The sequence below is a fragment of the Mytilus trossulus genome, chromosome 5, assembly GCF_036588685.1.
Source record: "Mytilus trossulus isolate FHL-02 chromosome 5, PNRI_Mtr1.1.1.hap1, whole genome shotgun sequence".
NCBI classification, from domain to species: domain Eukaryota; kingdom Metazoa; phylum Mollusca; class Bivalvia; order Mytilida; family Mytilidae; genus Mytilus; species Mytilus trossulus.
The window spans coordinates 56,314,169-56,330,156 of record NC_086377.1 but is presented as its reverse complement, the minus strand read 5'-3'; the positions used below and the strand labels follow the sequence as shown (position 1 = coordinate 56,330,156).

Below are 15,988 nucleotides of genomic sequence, written 5' to 3'. Positions count from 1 at the left end.
CGCGAAAGGGTTAATGTCTTTTTGTTGTTGGAGTGTATAAGTTCCTGTGAACTAGCTGTCAGTAACTAAGGACTCTCAGATCTGTACTTAATGTCTTTTTGTTGTTGTATAAGTTCCTGGCCACGTCCACTCTATTTAAATTAGAAGTGTTTCTATTTGTATCCATCTGATGAGTACATGTAAAGCATTTTTCAACTGACTTTTATAGTTCGTTCTTATGTTGTTTTGTTGCACCACTGTCTCAGGTTATATTTAGGGGAGGGATGGGATCCCGCTAACATGTTTAACCCTGCCACATTCTGTATGTGTGTGTCTGTCCCAAAGTCAGGACCTGTAATTCAGCAGTTGCTGTGTTTTTGTAATTTGTTTGAAAATTAATTAGGCTGTTAGTTCTGAAAAAAGTTTTTTACATTCGTCATTTTGGGGCCTTTTATAGATGACTATAAGGTATAAGCTTTGCTGTACAGTGAGGTATAATTGTTAATATCTTTGTCATTTGGGTTCTTGTGAGTTGTCTCATTTGTAATTATACCACATCTTCTTTTCTATATGAACAAGAACAACTCAAGTACCTTCTATAGACATGATAGACAATGTGGTAATCCATAATTAAAACCTACAAACAACATGCAGAATTTAATTTAATCAAAGTGGATTTCAACATTTGTAGGTGCAGTTGTGTTCTTATCTAAGTTTGTGTCTCTAGTAAGGTCTTTGGTTGTATCACTATCGGCAATAACATTTTGTTGATCAGAGGACTGCATTGCATCACAAGTACTAATATCTGTCATGTCTGAGCTGGCTTTATCTGTTCTCATTTTACAATCAGCCATATTACAGTTTTCAGAAAGGGGATTAGAATCCTCAATATCAGATTTTTCTGAACAGTTTTTAGAATCAATTTCCACCATTGAATTATCTGAACTATTTACAATATCACAACTGTTGGGTAGGGCATTCACATGTTCGCCATCACAACTATCGGAAGCTATTTTTAGAAGCTTTTCACTAACTTTTTCCATATCCGTTTTACTATCACACAACTTTTTACAATTTTCCAACACTTCGTTATTTTTATTTTCTGATTCACCAGCAGAACAATCAATTATTCTTTTTTTACTATCGTCATTATGCATTTCAAAATTATATTTTTCCTCTGACTCGTCACTATCTGTCATTTCATCAGTACTATCCTCGTAACTCTCTTCTTCCAAGGCTAAATTCTCTAACCTAGAACTTGTCTCATCGACCCAATGTTGTATCCGTTCTTCATCAACAACTTTCCCTCTTTGTAACGTATTACTGGGACTTTCCGTACTTTTTGGTGTGCCATGTTTTGACCGATCGCCAAAATCTGCTAGAATGGTTGAGCTACCATCACCTAACGTTCTGGAGGAATGAGTAGACATTGCTTCACAGTTTTCCAGCGTGCGTCCTGAATGTTGTGAGAGGATTTCTGTGTTGAGATCATGTGCACCACTTGTATGTATAGAATCAATGTGTGGTAAAGCGTCCTGATTCTCGTCACGGTTGATTCTGTCGCCCTCCTCCTCATTGTCAGCCTCATTCCCATCATCGTCTTTGGTATTAGAATGAATAATCCTCATCTGAGTCTGGTACCCTGAGGAATCAGTGGGTAATCCCTGTTTGATTAATGCATCATCTTTAACTATTTCATAGCCTTTACTATCTGTCTCTGGCTCCGAGTGAGGGTAGTTCTCGGAGATAGGTTCAGATAAGATACTACTAGTAAAGGACAGGACACTAGCTCCTGAGGGTGTGCGTGAGTGGCCCATGTGAGCAAACACGTGTGGTGTAGTGGCTTGTTGTTTCTTCATCGGATACTCTTTGATCTCTATCTCAATGGCAGCCACCATTTCTCCGTAAGATTCCCTGGCCTTGGCCGTCAAATCTATCAGCTGTTTAAAGTTCTCCTGGAAACATAAACAGTAAAGTTAAAATTGCTTCTTCTTCATCATCATAGCCATGACAGTCTAATTACAAACATAATCATCAAAATAATAATAACAACAGTAAAGTTAAAATTGCTTATGGCTTCTTCTTCATCATAGCCATGATAGTCTAATTACAAACATAATCATCAAAATAATAATAACAACAGTAAAGTTAAAATTGCTTATGGCTTCTTCTTCATCATAGCCATGACAGTCTAATTACAAACATAATCATAAAAATAATAATAATAATCTATTGGCTTCTTCTTCTTCATAGCCATGACAGTCTAATTACAAACATAATCATAAAAATAATAATAATAATCTATTGGCTTCTTCTTCTTCATAGCCATGACAGTCTAATTACAAACATAATCATAAAAATAATAATAATAATCTATTGGCTTCTTCTTCTTCATAGCCATGACAGTCTAATTACAAACATAATCATAAAAATAATAATAATAATCTATTGGCTTCTTCTTCATCATAGCCATGACAGTCTAATTACAAACATAATCATAAAAATAATAATAATAATCTATTGGCTTCTTCTTCATCATAGCCATGACAGTCTAATTACAAACATAATCATAAAAATAATAATAATAATCTATTGGCTTCTTCTTCTTCATAGCCATGACAGTCTAATTACAAACATAATCATAAAAATAATAATAATAATCTATTGGCTTCTTCTTCATCATAGCCATGACAGTCTAATTACAAACATAATCATAAAAATAATAATAATAATCTATTGGCTTCTTCTTCATCATAGCCATGACAGTCTAATTACAAACATAATCATAAAAATAATAATAATAATCTATTGGCTTCTTCTTCATCATAGCCATGACAGTCTAATTACAAACATAATCATAAAAATAATAATAATAATCTATTGGCTTCTTCTTCTTCATAGCCATGACAGTCTAATTACAAACATAATCATAAAAATAATAATAATAATCTATTGGCTTCTTCTTCATCATAGCCATGACAGTCTAATTACAAACATAAACATAAAAATAATAATAATAATCTATTGGCTTCTTCTTCATCATAGCCATGACAGTCTAATTACAAACATAATCAGTAAAGTTAAAATTGCTTATGGCTTCTTCTTCATCATAGCCATGACAGTCTAATTACAAACATAATCATAAAAATAATAATAATAATCTATTGGCTTCTTCTTCATCATAGCCATGACAGTCTAATTACAAACATAATCATAAAAATAATAATAATAATCTATTGGCTTCTTCTTCTTCATAGCCATGACAGTCTAATTACAAACATAATCATAAAAATAATAATAATAATCTATTGGCTTCTTCTTCATCATAGCCATGACAGTCTAATTACAAACATAAACATAAAAATAATAATAATAATCTATTGGCTTCTTCTTCATCATAGCCATGACAGTCTAATTACAAACATAATCATAAAAATAATAATAATAATCTATTGGCTTCTTCTTCATCATAGCCATGACAGTCTAATTACAAACATAATCAGTAAAGTTAAAATTGCTTATGGCTTCTTCTTCATCATAGCCATGACAGTCTAATTACAAACATAATCAGTAAAGTTAAAATTGCTTATGGCTTCTTCTTCATCATAGCCATGACAGTCTAATTACAAACATAATCAGTAAAGTTAAAATTGCTTATGGCTTCTTCTTCATCATAGCCATGACAGTCTAATTACAAACATAATCAGTAAAGTTAAAATTGCTTATGGCTTCTTCTTCATCATAGCCATGACAGTCTAATTACAAACATAATCAGTAAAGTTAAAATTGCTTATGGCTTCTTCTTCATCATAGCCATGACAGTCTAATTACAAACATAATCAGTAAAGTTAAAATTGCTTATGGCTTCTTCTTCATCATAGCCATGACAGTCTAATTACAAACATAATCATAAAAATAATAATAATAATCTATTGGCTTCTTCTTCATCATAGCCATGACAGTCTAATTACAAACATAATCATAAAAATAATAATAATAATCTATTGGCTTCTTCTTCATCATAGCCATGACAGTCTAATTACAAACATAAACATAAAAATAATAATAATAATCTATTGGCTTCTTCTTCATCATAGCCATGACAGTCTAATTACAAACATAATCATAAAAATAATAATAATAATCTATTGGCTTCTTCTTCATCATAGCCATGACAGTCTAATTACAAACATAATCAGTAAAGTTAAAATTGCTTATGGCTTCTTCTTCATCATAGCCATGACAGTCTAATTACAAACATAATCAGTAAAGTTAAAATTGCTTATGGCTTCTTCTTCATCATAGCCATGACAGTCTAATTACAAACATAATCAGTAAAGTTAAAATTGCTTATGGCTTCTTCTTCATCATAGCCATGACAGTCTAATTACAAACATAATCAGTAAAGTTAAAATTGCTTATGGCTTCTTCTTCATCATAGCCATGACAGTCTAATTACAAACATAATCAGTAAAGTTAAAATTGCTTATGGCTTCTTCTTCATCATAGCCATGACAGTCTAATTACAAACATAATCAGTAAAGTTAAAATTGCTTATGGCTTCTTCTTCATCATAGCCATGACAGTCTAATTACAAACATAATCAGTAAAGTTAAAATTGCTTATGGCTTCTTCTTCATCATAGCCATGACAGTCTAATTACAAACATAATCAGTAAAGTTAAAATTGCTTATGGCTTCTTCTTCATCATAGCCATGACAGTCTAATTACAAACATAATCAGTAAAGTTAAAATTGCTTATGGCTTCTTCTTCATCATAGCCATGACAGTCTAATTACAAACATAATCAGTAAAGTTAAAATTGCTTATGGCTTCTTCTTCATCATAGCCATGACAGTCTAATTACAAACATAATCAGTAAAGTTAAAATTGCTTATGGCTTCTTCTTCATCATAGCCATGACAGTCTAATTACAAACATAATCAGTAAAGTTAAAATTGCTTATGGCTTCTTCTTCATCATAGCCATGACAGTCTAATTACAAACATAATCAGTAAAGTTAAAATTGCTTATGGCTTCTTCTTCATCATAGCCATGACAGTCTAATTACAAACATAATCATCAAAATAATAATAATAATCTATTTGTGAAAGATTTTAGTTCAAACATAGTTCAAAACAGAATACACATGTCGGACCACAAATCCGTCCACCCTTAATACAATCGACCAGTAAACAGAATACAAAAGTCGGACCACAAATCCGTCCACCCTTAATACAATCAACCAGTAAACAGAATACACATGTCGGACCACAAATCCTTCCACCCTTAATACAATCAACCAGTAAACAGAATACACATGTCGGACCACAAATCCGTCCACCCTTAATACAATCAACCAATAAACAGATACAAAAGTCGGACCACAAATCCTTCCACCCTTAATACAATCAACCAGTAAACAGAATACACATGTCGGACCACAAAGCCTTCCACCCTTAATACAATCGACCAGTAAACAGAATACACATGTTGGACCACACAGCTATCCACTCTTAATACAATCAACCAGTAAACAGAATACACATGTCGGACCACAAAGCCTTCCACCCTTAATACAATCAACCAGTAAACAGAATACAAAAGTCGGACCACAAAGCCTTCCACCCTTAATACAATCAACCAGTAAACAGAATACACATGTCGGACCACAAAGCCTTCCACCCTTTATACAATCAACCAGTAAACAGAATACACATGTCGGACCACAAATCCTTCCACCCTTAATACAATCAACCAGTAAACAGAATACACATGTCGGACCACAAATCCGTCCACCCTTAATACAATCAACCAATAACAGAATACACATGTCGGACCACAAATCCTTCCACCCTTAATACAATCAACCAGTAAACAGAATACAAAAGTCGGACCACAAAGCCTTCCACCCTTAATACAATCAACCAGTAAACAGAATACAAAAGTCGGACCACAAAGCCTTCCACCCTTAATACAATCGACCAGTAAACAGCATAATTAGTTATCAAAAGTACCAGGACTATAAACATAAACATGGTAAACATTTGAACTCAACTGAACTCATGACATTTGTAACAAATATTTTACTTATGTTATCTATATAATTTCTAATAACTTTTGATTAGCCATCCTCTATTATAAGTTTTTTGTCATTATGACACATCATTGCAATAAGTGCAGTAAAAGAATAAGCAATGTAAGAGAACTAACAAGAGAAAGCCAGAAATGATGGTAAATAGACTACCTTTAAAGGGAACAGACATTGATTTAAGACTTGCATGTTCAATATGTATACAGAAAGCCATGTTTTGAGCACTTGTGAGCTGCAACCACTCCATTCATACAGTCTCATCATGCTCATTGTAACTGAAACTCACATGAAAATTTGCACTTGAACTGAACAAATTTCTCATGAATTTCATATCAACTTTGCAAACAAAAAAATTGTTATTTTTCATGATTTTAATTCATTCTAATTGGTTTAAAATTTGACAATTCAGATGTTATTCAAATAACTTTATTTTGAAAATTCATGCAACTTTTACATGAGTTTCAACTAAAAACTCTTTGAGGTAATTAATGATTAAATATATCATAAATATTAGAATTTTTTTTATCACATATATATTGTATATGAAACAACAGGTAGAAAAACATAAAAACAATCCAATATAATGTTTGTATTTGTCCTTGAGGAAAATTGGACTATTTTCAGAGTTAGAGTTATCTCTCTTTAAGTACTTGATTACTTTACTCATTTTAATTAATTGAAACTTAATTTGAATAAATATATTTTCGAATATTCATGCAAGTTTCATATGAGTCTCTTTAGTTCATATATCATGTCTTTGAGCTATTTAATATAATATATAATAAAATCTAGAGAAAAAATTGCACATATATATAGAAATTTCTATATTTTTTAGATATATTATATATTTAAATATTTTATATATGAAACAATTGGTAGAGAGAAAACAAATAATCCAATATAATGTTTGTATTTGTTCTCAAGGAAAGTTGCTGTTTCATTGGAACATACATAGCATCTCCTTTTATTCACAAAGTAATGAAACCAAATCTAAATTGATACAGCCATTGATACAAATCTACATCCAAGCTGCTTATTAGTACAATCTTAAGTCAGAAAAGCAAAATTATTAGTACCTCAGAGCCACTAAAGTTGAATATTCCTACAACACTAACTGGCACCATTTTAGCACATGCACGACCAAGTGCTCGTCTTCCCAAGGCAAATACAAACGGGACATTCTGTTCATTACATAACGTCAAGATGTTGTTCAAAGCATCATCTAGCCCTCCTGAAAATAATCAAAATTAAAAATAATCAGAAATCATCTTTAAACCTCCAATGAACCTGATAAATAAAAGAAACATAATTTCATTTACGTTACTCATTTATGCTTCCTGACAAAAAATACATTAAAATTTATCATCAATCAAATCAAAATTACTAAACTTAATGGAATAAATTGTACCTATACAATATTTGTTTCTAACGGAATAAATGGTACCTATGCAATATTTGTTTCAATAGGAATAGATACTATGACATTAATGTTTATAACAAATTTGTTTCCATTGGAACTTCTGTTAGGTGGAACAAATATACGTTGATAACTCCACACAATTTCACACTTGAACAGTGTTTTGAGGCATTACGCATTGTGTACAGAATAAGAATAAGAATATTTATTATTCCAATCAAGGGCCCTTGATGGGCAGCATAACATGTACACATAAAACAATACATCATGATTTGTAACAGAAAAACATTTTTAAATAATAAAATGAAACATTAAAAAAAGAGTTTTCATAACATTTAGTTGAGGTAAACTAAAGTTATAGAAAGGAAACCAACTTTGGGACATTGGCACAGACAGATGGACCATGTAAAACTTAATACAACGTCTGCTAAAAATTCAAATCTATAACCTCAAATACTAAATTTAACATAGGACAGTATAAGTGAAGCAATAGTTAAATTTCTAAACAAAAGCTCATTTTTAACATATTATAAAAACATCAAAAAAGGGGGGTGGGTTTAATTTTTTAATGTTATTAATTCAAGCCAATAGACAATTGGGATTTGCTTTCCTGTATTTTTATAGTACATTTTTATATTTTCACTCATTTATGTTTTTACTCTGTCTTTTTAGATCAAGTTTATTTGTATAATTTTCTAAATTAATTCCCTTTTCACCCCAGTCTGTTATTATCTATAAAATGATTTGTCTGTTAATATTACATCATCCCATCACTGATACATATCTAAAACTTCCTTTCTTTTTTTGATTAATCTTTAATCTTCTGATTTACATAATCTGTCTGATAGACAATACACAATATCAAACAATATAATAATGGAATAATCCATATCCTGAAGCTTTAATGGTGATTTAAAATAAGAATGGAATAATCCATGTACTATGACAAGGACACATAAACTTTAAACCTATCATCCCCAATCACAACAATTGGATGCTCCACTATAGCTTCCCCATTCTGCCTAATGGTACTGCTCCTAACCCTGCCACCCCTTGACACTGGTATGATCCATATTAGAACTGAAGCACTGATCAAGTACATACAAACCTGGCCAGTACACTTGTCCACACCAGGTACCTATGTACTTCTGTAACAGTTCACTGCTACAGGTGAAAAGTGCTAACTAAATTAACTGTCTCATCTTAAACATAGACAGTATACAGTATTTCAATAATAGTTTAATGAAGATACATTTATTGAGATGATAGTTTAATTAAATAAAGTCAATGTATTTTAGAAAATATTAATTAACACTCATTTCTAATCAATCACCAGACCAAAGGTCAAATCCTAATAAAGGATGACATATAGAAAAGGGGAAAATCTCAAGAAATATATCAAACACAAAAGGGGGTTCACAATAAATTTGTAAGATACAGTAATTATTTTTCACTTATAACAAATAGAAAATTGGTGAATAGTTCAAAATACATATATTGCAAGATACAGTAATGAATTCAAATTTGTTTTTCTATCTCATTTTCAATTAATGCCATCCATCAACTTCCACTATCTTATGTTCCTTCCAAATTTTATATTTCACATTATGGGATAGGTACTAAGATAAAATCCCTCTGTTATTGTGTCCATGTTATGGTTGATAGTTGTATAAATATCAAACCAGAATGCATTTACACAATTTATTACATAAGAAACATATCATTGAACAAGATTAACATATTTATCCTTTTAAATAGAAATGTTTTTCACCTTATAAATATTTGAACCATGCTTCTATCTGATAGTGGAAAGTCGAAGAAAATAATAATTGAAGTAAACGTGAGATAATTGTCATTTTCTTTTCTATATAATTTATATCTAAAAGTTTTTACAATCAAGTTTGCTAAAAAAAAATTACTAATAAAGCAGATGTTATATATATTGTCAGTGAGAGGAATTTTAAATTATTTTTAAATTTAGTTCCAGATAATAACACCCGAGTCTCAAAATTTAAAGAAAAAAAGTTGTTTTAGTGGCCTTTTAATCCATTGTTAGTTAAAAATTACTTAATTAAACTGAACTCCTAATTTTAAAGCTATATAAATAATCCATTTAGCTTTCAAAAGTTAAAAAACTCAGTACTTGCAAACTTTTAACTTTTCTGTGACCTTTTCAAATTTGAATTCAAACTTATTAATCATTTTTGTTACTTTCATTTGATACTGACATATATCAAATATAAGCTGTTAATTTTTTTCTTCTATAAAATACATTGTACATGAAATAAAAAGTAAAATAGATGGAAAAAGAAATATATATATGAAGGATTTTTTTTTTTAAAGTTTCTGATGATTCCAACTGTCCTAGATAGGAGACCAGAATGAACCCTGGTTTCCTGTCTCTTATATAGGACATGGAGACCAGAATGAACCCTGGTTTCCTGTCTCTTATATAGGACATGGAGACCAGAATGAACCCTGGTTTCCTGTCTCTTATATAGGACATGGAGACCAGAATGAACCCTGGTTTCCTGTCTCTTATATAGGACATGGAGACCAGAATGAACCCTGGTTTCCTGTCTCTTATATAGGACATGGAGACCAGAATGTACCCTGGTTTCCTGTCTTTTATAAAGGACATCTTTAAGTTTCTGATAAAGATTCCCCTCATTGTTAAAAGATGGATGATTCCGACTGTCCTATTTATAAGACGAGAATGAACCCTGGTTTCCTGTCTCTTATATAGAACATTGTGATTGATTCCTGGTAAATAAGCTTTCATTAAATCAATAAACTATCACAACTTAATTAAGTGTAGAGAGTAAAAATAGAACACCAACTGTGTAATAATCATTTTTCAAACAATACACATTTATAATAACGAATCATTGATTTATTCATTTCAAGTTGTTATAACAAACATTTTTCTACTACCATACACCATGAATATTTTTTTCACACTTTCATTGATTAATAAAAGGAGTCTTAATTATACAGAACTAATAAATTATGAAATTGTATTACAACATAAAATTGAGAAAGGAAATGGAGAACATGCGTTCAATGGGTTTCTAATTTCATCCACTATTTGTCAAACTCTTTAAAAAAATCATTGAACTCTGAATGATACTGCCTAAGCACTTAAGGTGGTACCCAACACTTTCACTAAAATTATTTTGGCTCGTTTAATTTTCTTTAAATTTTGACTAAGTATTTGCTTTGACCCTTTGACAAAAATATAAAAATTTTAAACAAGAGGCTGTCACAACGACAGCAAACCGGATTTATTAGCATTTATTTGTGTCCTGGCAATGTCACAAGAACCATTACTGATGATTGGTGAAAGTGAAAATCGTCAATATCAAATTTGACCTCTATTTTGTCATCAGTATCAACATATTAAAATTTGAAAAGCTAATTAGATTGAATGGTTTGTGAGTAAATGCAACAACGTGAATGGAAACACCATTTTACGATCTTTCAAGAACCATAACTCCTGAACGGTAAAAGTCAAAATCGTCATTATTGAACTTGACCTCTATTTTGTCATCAGTAACAACATATTAAAATTTGAAAAGCTTTGGTTAAATGGTTCATGAGAAAATGCACGGACACGACTGGAAACACCATTTTTCAATCTTTCAAGAACCATAACTCCTGAACGGTAAAAGTCAAAATCGTCATTATTGAACTTGACCTCCATTTTGTCACCAGTAACAACATATTAAAATTTGGGAAGCTTTGGTAGAACAGTTCAAGCGTAAATGCATGGACACGACTGGAAACACCATTTTTCAATCTTTCAAGAACCATAACTCCTGAACGGTAAAAGTCAAAATCGTCATTATTGAACTTGACCTCCATTTTGTCACCAGTAACAACATATTAAAATTTGGGAAGCTTTGGTAGAACTGTTCATGCGTAAATGCACGGACACGACTGGAAACGCCTTTTTTCAATCTTTCAAGAACCATAACTCCTGAACGGTTCATGAGTTATGCACGGACAACATTTGATTGCCGCCCGACTTGCCGCCCGCCCGCCCTGCCGCCCGCCGAGCATCCCCAATTTAATAACTGACATTTTTGTCACAAAAATCCGGTTAAAAATTTGAACCAACCGTTTTATCAGAAAAATAACACTGGTTATAAAGCAGTTTGACAAACATTTATTTTGATCATTGAGAAGCTTAATATTCCTTAAACAACACAACGCAATTAAAACGTTTAGCTGACTTTACAGAGTTATCTCCCTGTAGTGTTAGGTACCACCTTAAAATTAAAGTTTGGAGTCTTTTGTCCTGATTGGTCTACCAGCTGGTTCACAAGATACTGGGAAATGGCAGGAATATGTACGTTAGGACTAAATGCATTATGGACCATACTCTCACCCTTCTATGCTTGGTGACCCACTAAACCCTTATTTAGCATATATTTCAGAATATATCATAATGAATGTTAATTTGATGTGACCACAACTTTAACCAAAAGTTAACTTTAATATGTCTGATGGATGAACAGACAGACAGAACATATCATAATGAATGTTAATTTGATGTGACCACAGCTTTAACCAAAAGTTAAGTTTAATATGTCTGATGGATGAACAGACAGACAGAACATATCATAATGAATGTTAATTTGATGTGACCACAACTTTAACCAAAAGTTAACTTTAATATGTCTGATGGATGAACAGACAGACAGAACATATCATAATGAATGTTAATTTGATGTGACCACAACTTTAACCAAAAGTTAAGTTTAATATGTCTGATGGATGAACAGACAGACAGAACACCTACTGTCTATAACTGTCTATAACACTAAGACAGTGGCCGATCTAGAAAGTTAACTTTAATATGTCTGATGGATGAACAGACAGACAGAACACCTACTGTCTATAACTGTCTATAACACTAAGACAGTGGCCGATCTAGAAAGTTAACTTTAATATGTCTGATGGATGAACAGACAGACAGAACACCTACTGTCTATAACTGGCCATAACACTAAGACAGTGGCGGATCCAGAAAGTTAACTTTAATATGTCTGATGGATGAACAGACAGACAGAACACCTACTGTCTATAACTGTCTATAACACTAAGACAGTGGCCGATCTAGAAAGTTAACTTTAATATGTCTGATGGATGAACAGACAGACAGAACACCTAGTCTATAACTGTCTATAACACTAAGACAGTGGCCGATCTAGAAAGTTAACTTTAATATGTCTGATGGATGAACAGACAGACAGAACACCTACTGTCTATAACTGTCTATAACACTAAGACAGTGGCGGATCTAGAAAGTTAACTTTAATATGTCTGATGGATGAACAGACAGACAGAACACCTACTGTCTATAACTGTCTATAACACTAAGACAGTGGCGGATCTAGAAAGTTAACTTTAATATGTCTGATGGATGAACAGACAGACAGAACACCTACTGTCTATAACTGTCTATAACACTAAGACAGTGGCGGATCTAGAAAGTTAACTTTAATATGTCTGATGGATGAACAGACAGACAGAACACCTACTGTCTATAACTGTCTATAACACTAAGACAGTGGCGGATCTAGAAAGTTAACTTTAATATGTCTGATGGATGAACAGACAGACAGAACACCTACTGTCTATAACTGTCTATAACACTAAGACAGTGGCCGATCCAGAAAGTTAACTTTAATATGTCTGATGGATGAACAGACAGACAGAACACCTACTGTCTATAACTGTCTATAACACTAAGACAGTGGCGGATCTAGAAAGTTAACTTTAATATGTCTGATGGATGAACAGACAGACAGAACACCTAGTCTATAACTGTCTATAACACTAAGACAGTGGCGGATCTAGAAAGTTAACTTTAATATGTCTGATGGATGAACAGACAGACAGAACACCTACTGTCTATAACTGTCTATAACACTAAGACAGTGGCCGATCTAGAAAGTTAACTTTAATATGTCTGATGGATGAACAGACAGACAGAACACCTACTGTCTATAACTGTCTATAACACTAAGACAGTGGCGGATCTAGAAAGTTAACTTTAATATGTCTGATGGATGAACAGACAGACAGAACACCTACTGTCTATAACTGTCTATAACACTAAGACAGTGGCGGATCTAGAAAGTTAACTTTAATATGTCTGATGGATGAACAGACAGACAGAACACCTACTGTCTATAACTGTCTATAACACTAAGACAGTGGCGGATCTAGAAAGTTAACTTTAATATGTCTGATGGATGAACAGACAGACAGAACACCTACTGTCTATAACTGTCTATAACACTAAGACAGTGGCGGATCCAGAAAGTTAACTTTAATATGTCTGATGGATGAACAGACAGACAGAACACCTACTGTCTATAACTGTCTATAACACTAAGACAGTGGCGGATCTAGAAAGTTAACTTTAATATGTCTGATGGATGAACAGACAGACAGAACACCTACTGTCTATAACTGTCTATAACACTAAGACAGTGGCGGATCTAGAAAGTTAACTTTAATATGTCTGATGGATGAACAGACAGACAGAACACCTACTGTCTATAACTGTCTATAACACTAACACAGTGGCGGATCCACAAATTTTCATAAGTAGGGGCCCGCTCCAGTCATGCTTCAGTGATTCCTTATATAAGCAACCAAATTTTTTCCCAAAGGGGGGGGGGGGAGAGCCCCCTGGCCCCCCCCCACTAAATCCACCTCTGCTAGATGCACAAAGGATATTGTTTTGTCTACAATGTTGACTTATGTTAGGTCTAAGTTATTAAGATTATTGTAATAAAACATTTGTAAGGGTTTCGTGGAACCCAGTGTCTCGCCTACTTTATGAAGCTAATGTTTTTATTATTGTAAGAAAACATTTGTAAGGGTTTCGTGGAACCCAGTGTCTCGCCTACTTTATGAAGCTAATAAAACATTTGTAAGGGTTTCGTGGAACCCAGTGTCTCGCCTACTTTATGAAGCTAATGTTTTTATTATTGTAAGAAAACATTTGTAAGGGTTTCGTGGAACCCAGTGTCTCGCCTACTTTATGAAGCTAATGTTTTTATTATTGTAAGAAAACATTTGTAAGGGTTTCTGGAACCCAGTGTCTCGCCTACTTTATGAAGCTAATGTTTTTATTATTGTAAGAAAACATTTGTAAGGGTTTCTGGAACTCAGTGTCTCGCCTACTTTATGAAGCTAATGTTTTTATTATTGTAAGAAAACATTTGTAAGGGTTTCGTGGAACTCAGTGTCTCGCCTACTTTATGAAGCTAATGTTTTTATTATTGTAAGAAAACATTTGTAAGGGTTTCGTGGAACTCAGTGTCTCGCCTACTTTATGAAGCTAATAAATGTTTTAGGAACATTAACTGCAGATTGAATTGTATGTAATTTTAACTGGGAGAAAACTACGTACATAATTAAGTAACATGCAGAAAAATAGGAAATATATTTTAACAAAATTTCCTTCTAAATACTAAGCTTTTGATCATAAACAAGCTTCTGTCCAAGTTTGATAGAAATCCAGGATAGTTTAAGAAAAGTAATAAAAGTTTATAAAAACTTTAACCACAGATCTAAGGTGAATGTAAACTGTTAACTGGCAAAAAAACTAAGTCCATTTATAAGTAAAAATACCGATTTCTTTTTTCACAAAATTTATTTCTGGATACTATCTTATCATCATAAACAAGTTTGGTAGAAATCCAGGATAGTTGAAAAAAGATATTAAAATTTCAGAAAATGTTAACCACAGAGTGATTGTAATGTTAAATGGCAGAAAAACTAAGTCCATTCAAAAGTAAAATATGGATAAACCTGATTTTTTATATATTTTATATTACAAGATTCATTTCTGGATACTAACATAAACAAGGTTCTGTCAAAGTTCTTAAATCCAAGATAGTTTAGGAAAGTTATTAAAATTGAAAAAAATTTAACCACAGAGTGAATATTTGTAGATGCCACCAACAGAATGTAGGATCGTTATGTCTTGCTTTTTCTACAAAAGTCAATTAGAAAGACACTTTTGCCCTTCAAATGTTTGAATAAGTTTGACAAAACTTTTGTTAATCCTGTGCTCTAATTTTAGCAATGACATATTTGTTGGTTTTTACAAAAAATAAAAATTTGAAGAAATTTTCTTTTGAATTTCTGACATCTGAAATGTATAAATTTGTTCTCCTCCCACAATTTCTTTTTAACCCCCCAAATCTTTCCCTCAAAATATGATCATAATCTCAATTTAGAATCTAAATCCAAATGAGTTTGCAACTGTTATTACCCATTGAAATACATCATAAAAGTGTAAAAATAGAAAATGACATACATAATCATTGCCAAACTTAATATTCCTTAATCAGTGTTTAATAGTTAGTTCTAAAAATAAATTGAGAGCTAATCACCTCAAGACAATACAACATTTCTTTATACATAGTTTAAAAGCAGTGTAAGGTAACCTAACATTGTACTTTTTTCAATTG

The 15,988-nt window shown here is 32.2% G+C and overlaps 1 protein-coding gene across 3 annotated transcripts in view; it reads right to left on the bottom strand.

Annotated features, from left to right (window-relative positions):
- Positions 1–608: 608 nt before the first annotated feature.
- Positions 609–15,988, bottom strand: part of LOC134718943 (selenocysteine insertion sequence-binding protein 2-like) — a 42,464-nt gene continuing 27,084 nt past the window's right edge. For all 3 annotated transcript variants that reach the window (XM_063581802.1, XM_063581805.1, XM_063581804.1), the window contains 2 exons: positions 7,150–7,304; positions 609–1,934 (listed from right to left, as the gene is read on the bottom strand). In XM_063581802.1, the coding sequence (XP_063437872.1) occupies positions 642–1,934; positions 7,150–7,304 (1,448 nt within the window). In that variant the 3' untranslated portion in view covers positions 609–641. The remainder of the gene's footprint in view (positions 1,935–7,149; positions 7,305–15,988) is intronic.